The sequence below is a fragment of the Letharia columbiana genome, assembly GCF_014066305.1.
Source record: "Letharia columbiana isolate WasteWater2 chromosome Unknown Sc0000004_s0, whole genome shotgun sequence".
Lineage (NCBI taxonomy): Eukaryota > Fungi > Ascomycota > Lecanoromycetes > Lecanorales > Parmeliaceae > Letharia > Letharia columbiana.
In genome coordinates this window covers 114,769-130,071 of record NW_023501040.1, presented here as the reverse complement: position 1 = coordinate 130,071, position 15,303 = coordinate 114,769, and the positions used below count along the sequence as shown (strand labels likewise).

The window sequence follows — 15,303 nt, the reverse complement described above, 5'->3', positions numbered from 1 at the left end:
AGAGTTTTAAGCCTCATCTTAGCGTAATGCGGAGAAAAAACCCTTATACCTAACATTTTTACACCAAAATGCAATCGTTTCTCGAGATTTTTTTTTTATGTTTTAGCACACATTCAATTCGTATTTTGTACTATTTAGATTGTTTGAATAGGTGATCATTGGTTGATTTCAAATATGTTGAATATTCGAGATTTGCGTGACGGCGGCAGGCCCGGCGCTAATTGTCGATCATCGGACCTTATTTTCCAAACTCCGATATGCAGCTATTCAGGCCTCCTCCTCCCCCTCCTCCCCCTCCTCATCGCTATCCTCATCAATAACCTCATTTTCCAGCAGGGCAGCGGCGGCGAGGGCGTCCAAAGCAGTATGTGGCCGACGACTAGCGAACCCAGCAGCAGAGGTAGCAGCACGAAGCCGCAGCACCTCCACAAAGTCCTTCACCTCATCCTTTAACCGTATGGCCATTCCTCTTGAAACCTCTATCTCTTTCCAATCAGAAGGCGACATCCGACGTATTTGCTTCAGTGTGTATGACTCTACTTCAATCTTTTCCAGAGCGTCTGCAAAGGCCGCTTCCTCACTCGGATTCCTCTGGATTTGCCAGGCAAAATAGGCCCTCCGCAGTTCGCCTGCATCACCCTCCACCCGAACCGGACTACTCGGCAACTGAGGCGCTTTAGAGGGCGATCGATCAGCTATACCCAAACGAGACGGTAGCTTAATTGGACTGGGCAGGTGAGGCTGAATGGGCTGAGTCTGAGTATGCGCGTACTGCTGTGAGGGAAAATATTGAGGCTGCTGAAGCATTGGCTGATAGGGCGAATAGCCTTGAACTTGCTGCTGTTGATACGGATTGTACTGCTGTTAATACGCATTATACTACTATTACTAAAAGCCTTACGCCGGCGAGGGTGAGGCACCTAATCCACTAAGTGATATACTAATTGGTGCTGGAGTAGCAGCAGGAGTGGGAACAGGAGGGTCAACAACCGTGTGGACTTCCTTCTTAGCCGACTTGATCTCTTTATCAATGGCCTTTGCCTTCATAGCCCGATCCCATCGAGACTTCATTCGCTCCTGCATCCGTATAGGCGGGTTTTCGGCATCAACACCACGTTCCTGCTTCGCTATAGCCTTGTTCCATTTGGTGATTTGATCGCCGTCGAGCAGGTAATGAGTACCGTCGGGACCGTCTGGTTGCCAGCAGTAATGCGTCCTTCCTCGACAGCCGGGCTTTGAACATAGCCACAGCTTCATAATCTTATGGCCTTCGGATCCAAGCTTTCTTTCCAATTTCTTCGCCTTCTTTGCATGCAGTATTTGCTTGGCAGTAGCGCTACCAGGCCTAGGCGTCTTGGTCTTCTTCTTCTGTTTCTTCTTCTTGTTGGATTCGGATGATTTAGAACCGTCCGATGTAGCAGCGGAGTCATCTGAAGAAGAGTCATCGTCGGTAGTCCCACTAGTCTTCTTTTGCTTCTTCGAGGGAGGCTCTTCCGCAGTGGAGGATTCCGATTCAGAGGAGTCTTCTTTGGGACCATAGGTATGTACAATCCTTACAGTAACCCCCTTTCTCTTTTCCTCAACTAGCCATTGTCTCGCTAGGTTATCGGTATCCTCCCACTCAGCAATGTCGCCGCATTGACTATTCATAGCCTTGATGTTTCCTGAGGACGAGAGCGTGGCAATGGCGCTCTTGAGGATCACCCTATAGCCTTTCTTTTTCGCCTTCTGTTCAACCTCTTGAATAGCGATCGAATTAAACTCGTGGAAATCGAATCGTTTGGAGGTAGTAGAACGGGCCCATACCTCCTTCCCTTTCCACAGGACACTCGTACTGATGGAATAGGCCGGTGGTTCCATAGGAGGATTGATAGGCTGGAATGGGACGGTAGGAGGAGGGCTTTATTCGATTACATCAGGTTCACCACCGATAAGGAGGGAGGGTTTCTTCGTCGAAGGTTTTAGGGTAGATTTCTTCGATTTACGCCCCCCTTTAGTGGCGTCGGCGACGATTGCGGCGGCCTCCTCATCAAATCTGTTAGGGGGCCGCTTATTCCGTGTACTGGTAGCCATATTTGGCGACAGCGAGGTATGGGGAGATTGGTGGGAGCGATAATATGGTGGGCATATCTACAGTACGATTTTGGGTGGGGGGGGTGCTAGCCCGAATGCTAATTTTCTAGTTTCCCAATGATTAAGAATATAGGGGTAAGCTTCCAGTTGTCGTTCATTTCGGCTGTTGAAGAGACAGTCGGCTTGAAAGAATAATGAGTGACGATGGTGAATAACTATGTAGCATTGAAGTACGATATGGGTATAAAACTCACAGCCTGGTGGCCTCATGAGCGCGATGCCAAGACTCCGCCTTCCGCTCCGCACCACCAGCACGGCCCAATCCAAATCCAACCAGTTGCGTGCCTTGCGCCTTTCTCCTTACCTGAAAATTACCGTCGACAAGCACAACAGGGTCATTGAAGTAACTACAGTGGCGCCTAGATATCATTCCAACTCAAATAATTAGATTCGTCCTAGAGCGTGGCCGGAGAGGGGGAAAAAGGAGCACTGAGCAGCGTATCCAGACGGTTTGACCTTGTTAATGCCTGGGAGCAGCAAAAGAGATAGAAGGATGGGTGGAGTCCCAAATATGGCCAATATCGTTGTATCTGGGAACGAGGACCCGCATGTGCAAAGCTTTGAGACGTTTTGCCTCGGTGCCAACACCTTGAAGAAGAGAAACCTTGTGGTCATCTGTGATATCCTTGGCCGAGGATCCGCATGGAGCTCGAGAAGTCTCCCTGCAGATGTTGATAGCTGTGCTAGCTGTGAGCTGCTCAAACATCTTTCAAAGTATCAGGGATCTGCTGGACATCGATAAAGAAGTACAGAATCTGGTCAAGATCTCGCAACGCTGGGGGTTGATCGCAGCATTATTGACAGACTGTTCGCTGAAGACTTCTGACTTAGGGGCCGGATATCGAAATACTTGATATGCTCCATTACGTATTCCGCTTGCCGTTGGAGGACTTTGTTTCGAAGGGTGGATGACCACAAGCGAATAAGTTGCTCATATCTCTTCAATATCCCATCCTAATTGTTCAACAGACAAACCAACCTAAAAGATAGCTGCATGTCAGAAACAACAGCACCGATGTTCTTCGCTCGAATCCAAAACTTCCTGTTGATCTATGTGCATCTTTTTTTTACTTCTCTACATCTGCCTTCTTCGCTATTTCTGTCGCTTTCTTCTGACGCCTAGAGGCCCGCTGCTACCGAGACATCTACGAAAAGGGGTCTTGCGTATGAATGACTGTTCTTATGCAGATTGGCATAGAAATCTCATGAATGGAGATGAAACAGGCCCTCCGTGGTGTTGATGGTGATGTCAATAATCTGCTGTGCTGTGTTCTGTCTGGATTGCCGCAGTTGTTGGCGTATCTCACGGGGGAAGAAGCCAGGAATGTCATGGCTGTTCAAATCAAACCCCTTGGAGTACGCTTGAATATATGTGACGTTTCTGTCGCCCGGACTCGCCGATGCTGTTGCATTGTCCCATTGTTCTTCAGTTTCCTGGACCGCCCTCCCAACTTGGCACTTTCTCTGATCGCTTGTTGCTACCTTTCTTTGCCATCGCTAAGAGTAATGCCCTACGTTGTGCTTCGACCTTCGGCATTGGGTCAGTCCGAGTAGCGCTCCCAAAGCGTAGCTGCGGACTCGGCTCTGATCGACCTTTGTCCACTACGGAGCTTTAGTCCTTCCCAGATGATATTCAGCAAGTCTGAGAAAGCCACCACAACTTTTCATCGCAAAGCAATATGGTCTTGCAAGTGTTAGTGGAGCTTCTCCTCAGGATCCTCTAAAAAGCGTGAGCTTTCTCAATTGACCTGCAACTAAATATCTAATCCAACTTTTTGGTTCAAGCGAAGTCCTCGCTCCAGCCTCCGTCCGCAGATTATTTCCAACATCAACATTCCTTGTGGCTGCTAGTCTTGGACACTTCTACTTTTGCCTAATAATGTCCCGAGCTCATTTCGTGTCGCATCCTTGCAGGCAGAAGACTGCATTTGTAGGGTGTTCGGCGCCCCTCAGCGTCCTATTCTAGGCTCTTTTCAAAGATTATCTACCTAGTCCGACTAATAGTCCAACGCTTCGTCCATGTCCTCCAAAGCCTCCAAAGCCCCCTCCTCCTTCGGGCCTCCAATAGCTCCGATTCGTTATCACTATGTGACATAATAACGTATTTGTTGAATAGTAGTTTTAACATTCAAGTGGCGGTCCATGGTGAAAAAACTGTTCTCCGCTTGCTACTAGAATTGCTGTCCACCATGATGAAATATCCACATTGCTAATTAATCTTACAAGTAAAGATACGCCTAATCTAACGTTTTGTGCATACCGAGGTACGCTAGAAGTTCTCTACCGTAAGAGCGCGCTCAGCCATATCAACTCCGTCTACACTTCGTCTTGCAGACATATTTTTGATCTTCCATTCTCAACGTTCTTGATCTCCCGCAGGACTCGGTGAGAGATTCAGATGCCCTCCGAAACTGCGAAGCCCCCCGTGAAATTGTCATTACCGCTTGAGTACCAGCAGGACTGCTTCTCAGAGCTTCGCAACGAGGATGAACTCGTCATACTTGCCCGCGGCCTGGGCTTGTTGCGGGTAGTCACCAATCTACTCCACTCCTACGATGCCATCGGAAGCAATCTGGTTGTTGTTGTGGGGGCGGATGAGAGAGAAAATGGTTGGATTGGTGAAGCGCTAGCGGAACATGCTGCTATCAGCAAGACCCCAGCGGCGAGGGGGCTGAGCCAGGTCAATACGGATATGATGAGTGTAGGGATGAGGTATTTTGCCCTCAGGCATTGCCCGAAAGGGGAAAAGGGCTGATGGGCGGTAGGGAAAGAATGTATTCGCATGGGGGAATATTCAGCATTACCTCTCGAATATTGGTGGTTGACCTACTGTCGAGTACGGCTCTTGGACAGAAGGAGTAGGGACGGGGCTGACTATCTAGAGTTGCTGAGTCCTGAGACCGTTACGGGGCTCGTGGTGCTTCACTCTGAGAGGTATGGGAGCCCATCGAAGTGCTGCTCCAGATCTGACAGTAGCCAAGGGTCATTGCCACGTCCATCGAAGCCTTCATCATCCGTATCTACCGCCAAATGAACAAGGCCGGCTTTCTCAAAGCATTCTCCGACAATCCTGAACCGTTCACCACTGGCTTTGCGCCTCTTGCATCGATGATGCGCAACCTCTTCCTCAGAAAACCTTCTCTCTGGCCACGTTTCCATGTCACTGTAGCTAAGTCGCTTGAGGGTCGCAAGAAAGCGGAAGTTATCGAGCTTGAGGTGCCCATGACAGATGGGATGCGAGATATCCAACATGCTATACTCGAATGTGTTGAAGTCAGCATTGGCGAGCTCCGAAAGGCGGACACAGGGTTGGAATTGGATGACTGGACGCTAGACAGTGCGCTGCACAAGAATTTTGATGTTATCGTGCGGAGACAGTTGGACCCGATATGGCATCGAGTGAGCTACAGAACAAGACAGATCGTGAACGATCTCAGTGTTTTACGGGGTATACTACATGCGCTCCTCACTTATGATGCAGTCTCATTCAATAAGTACCTGGACACGATCTTGGCTGCCCATCAGCCGCCACCGGGCTCAAATCGTCAGAATCAATCGCCGTGGTTGTTTCTCGACGCGGCTAATACGATGTTTGAAACCGCAAAGCGCAGAGTGTATACTGGTAAGCCCATCGATGGAGAGGTTCCTGAAGCCTCGGGTGCTTTGCCAGACTCACTTCGTCCCGTACTTGAGGAGCAGCCAAAATGGGCACTGCTGGCCGACATACTCGAGGAGATTGAGCGTGATGCATACTTCAATCCTGGCATACGAGATGACTCAAGCGGGACCATTCTCATTATGTGTTCGGATCAAGGGACGTGCCGTCAACTTCGAGAGTTCTTGCAGAACATGCACGTTCGTCCGCAGCAAACGAACGAAGATGACGCGGCAGACGGTGATGCCGAGGTAAAAGCCTCTGCGACGTTCATGATGAGAAGGAAATTGAGGAATTATCTCAATTGGAAGAAAGATTTCGCTCGAGTCAGCGCCTCGCTCTTTACAGAGAATCAGAAGGTCCTCGAGGGTTTCACTGACCAGAGAGGTGCCGACGGATATCGAGGCAAGGGCCCACCGAACAAGCGGAGAAGAGTCAGAGGTGGCTCGTCCGCAGCTTTTGGTGGCGGCAGACCTGACAATAGCAGTCTGCAAATGGCGGAGGACAGAGAGTCCCAAGTAGCAATGCTTTTGGCAGACATACAACCAACCGACGCGGATGGCGCACAGAAGGATGAAGTCGCGATAGACTCTTTGGACGACATGGAAGACTACTTCGAGCTTTACGAGATGAGCGATCTAGTAGTTGTTCATCCCTATGATGGTGACATGGACGAGCATGTTCTCGAAGAAGTGCGACCAAGATACGTGGTCATGTACGAGCCTGATGCTGCATTCATCCGGAGAGTGGAGGTCTACAGGAGCTCGCATGATGATCGTAACGTCCGAGTGTACTTCATGTATTACGGAGGCTCTGTGGAAGAGCAGCGGTACCTCAGCGCGGTTAGAAAAGAGAAGGACGCTTTCACAAGACTCATCAAAGAAAAAGGAGTATGGAGGTTTCAGTGTCACGGTCTCGTTGACTTCAATCGCTAATCGGCTCGCAGAACATGGCCGTAACCATTACGCTGGACGGCACTGCGCCGTCGGACCCCCAAGAACAATTCCTTCGTACTGTAAACACACGCATCGCAGGCGGTGGTCGCCTGGCTGCCACTGCTGAACCTCCCCGCATTGTCGTCGATGTCCGCGAATTCCGCTCCTCTCTCCCCTCCCTTCTGCACGGTCGCTCCAATGTCGTCGTCCCTTGTATGCTCACAGTTGCCGACTATGTGCTCACTCCCTACATATGCATTGAGCGGAAAAGCGTGCGAGACCTCATTTCCTCATTCAAGAACGGACGCCTCTTTAACCAAGCAGAGACGATGCTCCAACACTATAAGTATCCGATGCTTCTTATTGAATTTGACCAGAACAAGTCTTTTACACTCGACACATTCGGTACGGATCACACCACGACGCTCAGTACAGCCAACAATCCGCAAGATTTGCAGTCTAAACTTGCACTTCTTACACTTGCCTTTCCCCGCCTGAAGATCATCTGGTCATCCTCACCATACCAAACCGCGGAGATCTTCGACGAGCTGAAGAAGCAGCAGGAAGAGCCAGATCCTATCAAAGCGGTGCAGATCGGCCTCATTGCTGGCGAGGATCCAAGCGATCAGAGCTTCAACCAGACGCCGCAGGATATGCTGAGAGCGGTGCCCGGCATGACCGAGAAGAACCTCTCGCGAATCACCCTCGAAGTTGGAGACTTAGCAGATGTCAGTAACCTGACGGAAGAAGAGCTTGACGTAATGGTTGGAAAAGAGGCAGGACGGCAAGTTTACAGATTCTTCAATAGGAGTGTGCTGGAAGATTGAGTGCAGAATAGCATGGCTAGGATGGAATGACTGGCGTTCTGCATTGTGGGCGCTCATGAGCTGGATACAGCAGAGGAACCCCAGGTCAAAGGGAATACGATTCAGAAATCTTTGAGCATTTGTATCCAGCATAGCGTCGTGAGGTGGACAGCGAAATGAAAAAGGCCATGTATTTTTGAGAAGCCGAAGATCATGCCTGTCCCTGTGCAATACGCAACTTTCTCTTCAAACCACGCCTCGCTTGTCGTCATGACGAGTACAGGCCGTGTTGCATATGCGTTGAGGGTGTGGCACCACTAAAGGAACGCAACCGTACGAACACCAGCATGCATGCACCATCTAGCCCGCTCATATCTCATCAACATCAATATCCTTTTCATCACTGCTGTTGTCCCGATCTTCGTCGAACTCAACATTGTCATCCACACCCTCATGACCATACCTAAAATACGATATGTCAGCATCTCTTTGCCCAAAGCGAAGAAGGCTGGCACGTACGTATCCGTTTCGTTAATCTTGGCCGTCTCCGGCAGCTCCCCATATGCCTTCAGACTTCTCGCCTCATCCGCACTGTACTTGAGTATGACATCCCCCTTCTCGTCTTGGTAGTCTCGGAGGGATAGAAGTATTATGTCGCCCTGGTTGATCCAGACCTTTTTTCGGAGCTTGCCGCGGATATGTGCGAGGCGCTTTTCGCCGTCGAAGCAGAGGGCTTCGAGACGGCCGTTGCCGAGCATTTTTATAACTTGGGCGTATTCTGGAAGAGGTGAGGATGTGGTTAGAAAACTGAAGCGGTAGAATAGCAGTGGCGAGGCAATGCGGAGAAGTACCTTGGCCTTCTTCTTTGAAGGTCAGTTCGCGCTTCTCATTGTCATTCTCGTTCTTTCCACGACGTCGATTTTTACCACCCTGAGGTACAAGTCAGTCAAACCATCCTGCCCTTCATGTTGAGTCTGAGCGGGCATATGGGGCCTCCGGTGGCTGTGAGAAGGAGCGTCTTACTTTTCCCTTGTTCTTGGGCATATTGACTTCGTCTGGTTGTGTTTGGAGTGGTCACAAGTGCTTTTGGGCCAGAAGTTGCGGTGGTTGCAAATTTATAGATGTTTGGTGGGGTCACTGGGGTATACAGAATGCAAAAATTATAGCGTATTTAAAGGTCTGAGATTATAAGGTAATTAAAAAAACCAAAATACCCCAAAAACTAATATATTAATAAAAGATTTATAAAATAAGCGGAGTATATTATAAAAAATCATAAAGAAAACTAATAAAAAAAATAAGTAAAAAATATATATTATAATAACATTAAGAAAAAGATATTATTATTATCTAATATTAGCGTCATAAAAGAAATATTTATTATCTTATAAAAATTATTAAAATTATTATATAAATCTTATAAAAAAATACTATAATTAAAAGTTAAGTCGATATTAAAAGATAAGTTAATAAACTTAAAAATTACTAATATCAATAATAAGACTAAATGTTAATTAAAAGAAATTACTTAGCACGCAGCAAAGATCTTTAATAGACGCTAAGAGGTCCGGCCGTTTAAAGAAGAGGAGGGGCTGGGAGTCGTTCGAGGTTTCAGCCACTCGGCATCACAATGTAGTCACCTGAGATCCGGCTAAATAGTGAATGCCTAGCGTGTCGTTGCTATGTGAGGTAATACGCAAGCTAATCAAGTCAAAGCTATGTAGATGTATGTAAATAACTTCATATTTAGTGGAATCAGAGGGCTGGTAAACGAGTGACTTGCGCCAATAATTTCGATAACGATAATCTAGACGCGTTAGAATACGGGCCCACTCATTCGCCGTCGCTATCGTTATTATCCCTTTCTATATTAGAGGTAAAAGTCGTCGTTAAAATCGGTCGATTGCCCCCGGGTTGTTACCGTATTAATTTAACTTTAAATATCCTGAAGCCCCAAGGACTAACGAATACGGAGAAGACGATATTAAGGCTATATAAGAGGGGATTACGCGAAGATTTAATAAAGCGGAGTTTAGAAGGTATAAGAGGATAATTGCGAGGTATAAAGAGGATATAGTAGAAGATAGTCCCCTTTTATAGGAATCTCTTACTAATTAGAAAATATAGCTATACCGGCCAATACCTCCGGTATAATACAGCGTTCGAGGTTAAAGGACCCACTGGGGTGGCGGTTGACTCAGCGGCGGCGACCCGCCCACCCCCTAGCGCGTATGGCGAAAGGCAGAGTGTTGTGACTGTCTTCTCGCATTCAGAACCTGTTGTTCTTATACAATGAGGGATCTGATTCCAAGTCATGCTTCGACCCGGTCGTGCAACCCTAGCAAGCGCGTATTTGCTCAATTATGGGACTCGGAGGACTCTAGAGACGAAGACTATTGACGCGCGCGGTCATCCCCCTTTGCTCTCCATACGATCCCTAACTGTGTGCCGGGTCTCTATATCTCCAAAGCACAAGATCTCACATAACGCCCACAAGATTTTAAACGACCGGTCGCATGTTCTCTACTTGCCCACGCGAAAGAGATGCAAGGCCATTCTAGACGGCCGATACGATGAGCGCCAGGAGGGCTTATGGATAAATTTCACAAGCAATCCGATGCAGAAGAAGAGGGTTGTTAGAAGCTGGGCAACAAGGAGAGTTGACCAAGCCGTGACAGGGGCTCTGAGAATGAGAGGATTCCACAGGAATGGGAGAAGACTGGTGGATCCAGATGCCGGTACAATGAAAGGATCAGAATCGAACAGTAGGCCAAGTAATGTGACAATGGAGTATGTACCGGAGGCTCTGATAGGCACGGTCGATGTTCAGATCCTGCATGATAGTATTGCAAGGAGCTTCACGGAGGTGCAGAGGCAGGCAGGGCTGGTGGTGGACAAAATCTTGAAGACTTGTGGTCGCTACCCTCGTCATCCATAGTACGATCAACAGCAGGAACCGGCAATGACACCATACGGCATGATCAAAATCGAATAGTCATCTTTGAGAAGGCTTGAACACAGAGAATGGAGGAAGATGATCCATTTACGGACATGCTAGGTTACCCTTTCCGGCGCCATCGAGACTTCCATGCTATGAACATCCACCTGGTTGCTTTTCTGAAAGCCTCAGGCCTAAGGGGATACACCGCTTCATATCTTCTCTTGGGGTATCTGTCGCCTGCGTAAGCGTCAGCATCGCCTTCGACAAAACCAGAAACCGAACCAACATATGAGAAGGAAGTGTCACCTTACGGGTTGAGCTCCTCGGAACGAGCCTTCAACTCCTCCTTGCTAGCCTTTGGTGGCATGTCTGGAATGTCATGAGCAATTAGCCACCGCATTCGCCCGCAATGCCGGGTTGGCGACATACCGCTCATGTTCATGGGGATCGCAGGACCTTTGGATTGATGATCTTGAGCGGACGCTTTGCCTGGAGTGTGCTCGTTCTCATGATGCTCTACCAGAGTCCGAGTCAGTAATCCATCTTGGAAGTCGGATAGGACACGTCGAGGGTGACATGGGACAAGAGCCTGTGCTCTCTAGCACGCGTTGCGAATTGAGTTGGAATAGCAGACAGAAAAGGAGTAAGCCGAAAAGCTACCTACCGTGATCGCTGGCTGTTGACTCCGATGCCGAGGACGGATCCTTCGCGATTTTCTCGAATATGCCCGAAGGCGCTTCTTCTTCAGATGGGTGGACAGGCATTTTGGATGAGAGGTTGAAGACTGATCGAAGTAGCAGGATTTGGAGAGGTTCAGCGAAATGAAAGTGAAAGTGAAAGTGAAAGAGAAGGTGTGAGGGTCAAAAGACATTTTTGTATGAGCGATAATCCAAGCCTACGTCACAAAGATGGAGGGGTCTGTTTATCTACGGCCACAGCCGCCTCGCCGCCACCCCCCTACTGCAAATCATCCCACCACGGCTGCGCGACATTGACATTGACATTGCCGCCAAGATATGAATGCTTTCTAGGAATTATGGTATGGACGTATATCGCTGTTCGTTATAAGGTACCTCAAATTCAATGCCTAGATCACCGTTTGTGTCCATTCAGCGGGAATCGATATACCTGAGAAACCCAAGTACGTTGCTTCATCGCTGTCTCTGAGACGCGCCTTCCTCAAGTCGACACCTCACTCCAAGAACCCTAGGCTCGTGCCCGCTCTTTTCAGGTCTTCAGCGAAACTTCACCTCTCGCCACTGCAGAATCATGCCTGTGATCCGTCATCTGAGCTCAATCTTCACTTCAACTGTTTAGTCTTGAGGACAGTTGCCTTTTCCTATATGCATGAAGACACCAAAGCCTGTTCCGTTTTTTGAGACCTGCAGGACTTAATTACATAGACCCTGCCATTCTTTCTGCACAATAACTCTCTTTCCCGCAGCCTCATCGCCCAACAAATCGCCGTCCCTACGCGTCCAAGGGCAGTCACCCACAAGCCCGCTCTCTTTGCTGCTGTCGTTAGCAGTTCCCGTCTGATATCCTTCACTAATACCACAAACTCCGCACCTTCATTGACCCGAGGAAACGTTCCCTTTGGTTGCTGACGCCGCAAGAACTCACACAATGGTCCCCACCCATCCTGCACCTTCCATTTCAATAATTCCTCCTTCGGTATCAGCTCCCTCACCCTGTCCATCGACCTCGGATGTACAGAAATCGCATTCTCGCGTTTGTGAGAGCCCCCGAAAGCCGCATAGTGAAGCTGATAGCTTACGGGCCACCACTGGGCCATACTGTTGTCGAGAACGCATAGGTAATTTATGACTGAATCGTGCAAGAATACGAAAATGGTGGCGCGGAAGGAGGTGTACCACGAGTCAAGATCGGGGGTTTGCAGGATCACTTTTGCTTCTGGGTAGGCGGCGATGAGTTCGGGGGCGAAGTAGACGCAGGGGTTATCTGTTATGGCCTGATGAAGAAGGACACATCAAGACCTGCCAGTCTAGGACAACGAGCGGCGATCTTGAGAGTACTAGATCTCACCTGGAAATCTCCTAGGATTTCATCCCAATCTGCTCGGGTAAAAGTGCCTTTACTGAGGAACTTGGCCCCGTATGCCTGTTTCCATAAAGAGGTGTGTTTAGGGTTCTGGATCCAGGCGAAGTAGTGATAGCAGTCGGTGTAACCGAGTTGGAGGAGGGCTGTTCGCGCGGCTGGATGAATTTATTTTTTTTTCCTCAAAATTGGAAATGCATACTAGGGAAATCAAGCACAGCTGGTTGTTCCTTCTGTGTCGGAAACATGTCGTATGAAGCAAAAAGAAGAGCTGAAATGGACAGCGCAAAGTCTGGTTGGAGTGTTATGAGAGACTGCATACATAACGTCCCACAGCGAGGAAAGCCAAAGCAAGAGAACACGCATTGGCACTCTACGCCTAGACACGTCCATTGTCGAGGACGACGTTGCTATTGCGATGCTGCTGGTCGGTACGGCAGAACCGAATGAGAAATAGAGATGGTATTAATTGACCACAGAAATTGTGCAACGCAAATGAGCTCATGAAGTTGGTAGGCTCTCGGATATGGCGGTTCGCGGATTGTCGAGTAGGTAACACAAAAGCCAAAGGATTGTTCAGCCTTAAACACCAACGGCGCAGGATCCCAGACCCAGCAAGCCTTTGGTTTGATAAGCCGATTACAGTCGGCAGTCGTCCGGGTTGAGTAGGTACGTGTAATGCCATCGACTCTTTCTGAACAACCTATCCATTCTTTACAATCCTCCATAGCCCTCCAGCCCTCCTCAACATCTCGATGCCATACCCTAGCTCAACAACGCCTCTGCACACCTCCCAAGCCCTTCGCGCCCCTTCGATTGGATAGTCCAACGCTGGCGGAATTGAAGTGCTGATCAATCCCGGAAATCTATCTCGACAGACAGCTTTTGTATTGCTGATTGATCTCAATCCTTCCTCTCCACCAAATCTTCCGTAGCCACTACCTCTGACGCCGCCAAAAGGCAGGGAGACTGCGTAGTAGACGGCGAAATCGTTGATGCTGATCATGCCCGCATTGATCTCCTTTGCCGCTCTCTCCAAATCCTTGGTAGCTGTTCCAAAAACACTAGCGCCGAGGGCGTAAGGAGTGGAGTTTGCCATGCCGATCGCCTCATCCAGTGAAGCAGCCCGCATGATAACGCAGATAGGTGCGAAAAGTTCTTCGTTCGCTATACGCATAGAAGTTGTGACATCGACAAGCAATGTAGGCTGGAAGTAGTGGCCTTTCGGATATCGATGATGCACGAATCTTTTGCCACCAACAAGACATCTTGCTCCTTGGTTGACGGCGTCAGTCACAAGCTTCTCCAAGTGCCCGAAGCGAGAATCCGAAACCATGGCTCCAACATCCACATCATTGGGGTCGTCGAGGGCAGAGCCTACACGCAAAGCCCTGATCCGAGATTCGAGGATCGTCACGATTCGGGGCCAGATTCTGTGGAGGCAGATAATACGCTCAATGCCAATGCAGTTCTGCCCAGCTGATTGAAAAGTACCTCGCATGAGTATGCTAGCCACCTTTTCAAGATTCTTCACATCATCGAGGAGTATGGCAGGATCTTTGCCGCCAAGTTCAAGGCAGAGAGGAGTAAGGGAGCGGGCGGCGGAGAGGGCAACATGGTGGGCGATAGGGCGAGAGCCGATGAAAGTTACATGACTAACGCCCGGATGAGACGTGAGATGGGACGCCGTCTGCGGCCAGCAAAGCACGGGCTGGACTAAATTGGCAGAATGACCGCAAGAGACCAGGGCTGCACGGGCAATAGTCCCGAAATACTGAGTCGACCACGCAGTAGACTCGGAGGCTTTGACGACGAGGGCAGAGCCTGTGAAAAGAGTGGATATCAAGGGACCCATGAAGTTGTGGAACTAGAGCATGGATTAGCTGACCCGGATGGGAGCATGATACAGTGCGTATTTACAGGATAACTGCGCCAGGTCAGCGGTCCGAAAATATGGTGACAGTGCTTCCACCAAGACGCAAGACCTACTTCCAGCTAACACAGGCAGCGATGACTCCTAAGGGCTCCCATTTGACCTCATTATACTTGTACATCATGAGGAAGTTCGTAGGTCTCCTCTCCGGCCTCAATGACTTCTCTCCATGCTGTATAGTCCACTTCAGCTTTTCCACGGTGACCAAAATCTCCCCAAGAGATGCATCGACCTTGGTCTTCCCGGAGTCTAGACATGCTGCGGTAGCTATGGTATCTTGATTGTCGAGGATGTATCTGCGTAGATCGAGAGCTGTCAGCTCAATTTTTGCAGGAACCATCCCGTTGTAGATCTGGGCTTAACGCACTTCAGCATCGTCTTGAGTACCCTCCGTCGTTGCTTGAACGTTGTTCTCGCCCATTCTGTTTGAGCTTCCTTGGCTTTGGCTATCGCTCTGTCAATTCCATCAGGCGTGGAAGGGTTCACAAGCCCGAGTAGTCGGCCGTTGGCTGGACAATAGCATCGTATGGCGCTCGATCCCGATATCTGTGACTCTTGTTGGCTTACGTGCAACGGTGTTGAAGAGGGTGGTACCTTGATCGTAGGCTCTTCTAGAACTTCGCCCTTCCACACCGGAGAACATTGCTCAGGCACGGGGACTACCAATTCAACGAGTCTTTCCTCGTCATCGTTGAGGACTATAATCTTGAAGGCAGCGAAGACAAAAACGATCGACAAAACAAATATCGAAATCTCAAGCCATGGCCATTGGGTAGGAGGGTCGTTGAGAGTGTCCATAGCCGGGATCGGCGAAGCTTGCGATTTCAATGTCACGCCTGAGT

The 15,303-nt window shown here is 49.1% G+C and overlaps 6 protein-coding genes across 6 annotated transcripts; 1 reads left to right on the top strand and 5 right to left on the bottom strand.

Moving 5' to 3' along the window:
- Positions 1–267: 267 nt before the first annotated feature.
- On the bottom strand, positions 268–807 carry HO173_002053 (uncharacterized protein; the record flags this gene model as incomplete). The annotated part of the gene is made up of 1 exon (XM_037303989.1): positions 268–807. One exon carries the CDS (start codon positions 805–807, stop codon positions 268–270), a length of 540 nt encoding a protein of 179 aa, XP_037168784.1.
- Positions 808–897: 90 nt separating this feature from the next.
- HO173_002052 (uncharacterized protein) lies at positions 898–1,860 on the bottom strand (the record flags this gene model as incomplete). The annotated part of the gene is made up of 1 exon (XM_037303988.1): positions 898–1,860. The coding sequence occupies one exon, from the start codon at positions 1,858–1,860 to the stop codon at positions 898–900; it is 963 nt and encodes a 320-aa protein (XP_037168783.1).
- A 2,671-nt stretch (positions 1,861–4,531) lies between these two features.
- On the top strand, positions 4,532–7,550 carry HO173_002051 (uncharacterized protein; the record flags this gene model as incomplete). The annotated part of the gene is made up of 5 exons (XM_037303987.1): positions 4,532–4,845; positions 4,899–4,969; positions 5,016–5,067; positions 5,115–6,678; positions 6,735–7,550. The coding sequence occupies 5 exons, from the start codon at positions 4,532–4,534 to the stop codon at positions 7,548–7,550; spliced, it is 2,817 nt and encodes a 938-aa protein (XP_037168782.1).
- Positions 7,551–7,898: 348 nt separating this feature from the next.
- Positions 7,899–8,573, bottom strand: HO173_002050 (uncharacterized protein; the record flags this gene model as incomplete). Its single annotated transcript, XM_037303986.1, has 4 exons — positions 7,899–7,992; positions 8,049–8,307; positions 8,381–8,459; positions 8,553–8,573. The coding sequence occupies 4 exons, from the start codon at positions 8,571–8,573 to the stop codon at positions 7,899–7,901; spliced, it is 453 nt and encodes a 150-aa protein (XP_037168781.1).
- Positions 8,574–10,777: 2,204 nt separating this feature from the next.
- Positions 10,778–11,234, bottom strand: HO173_002049 (uncharacterized protein; the record flags this gene model as incomplete). The annotated part of the gene is made up of 3 exons (XM_037303985.1): positions 10,778–10,839; positions 10,900–10,986; positions 11,135–11,234. 3 exons carry the CDS (start codon positions 11,232–11,234, stop codon positions 10,778–10,780), a joined length of 249 nt encoding a protein of 82 aa, XP_037168780.1.
- A 627-nt stretch (positions 11,235–11,861) lies between these two features.
- On the bottom strand, positions 11,862–15,259 carry HO173_002048 (uncharacterized protein; the record flags this gene model as incomplete). Its single annotated transcript, XM_037303984.1, has 6 exons — positions 11,862–11,982; positions 12,033–12,442; positions 13,247–14,395; positions 14,449–14,455; positions 14,518–14,757; positions 14,829–15,259. The coding sequence occupies 6 exons, from the start codon at positions 15,257–15,259 to the stop codon at positions 11,862–11,864; spliced, it is 2,358 nt and encodes a 785-aa protein (XP_037168779.1).
- Between the last annotated feature and the right edge of the window lie 44 nt (positions 15,260–15,303).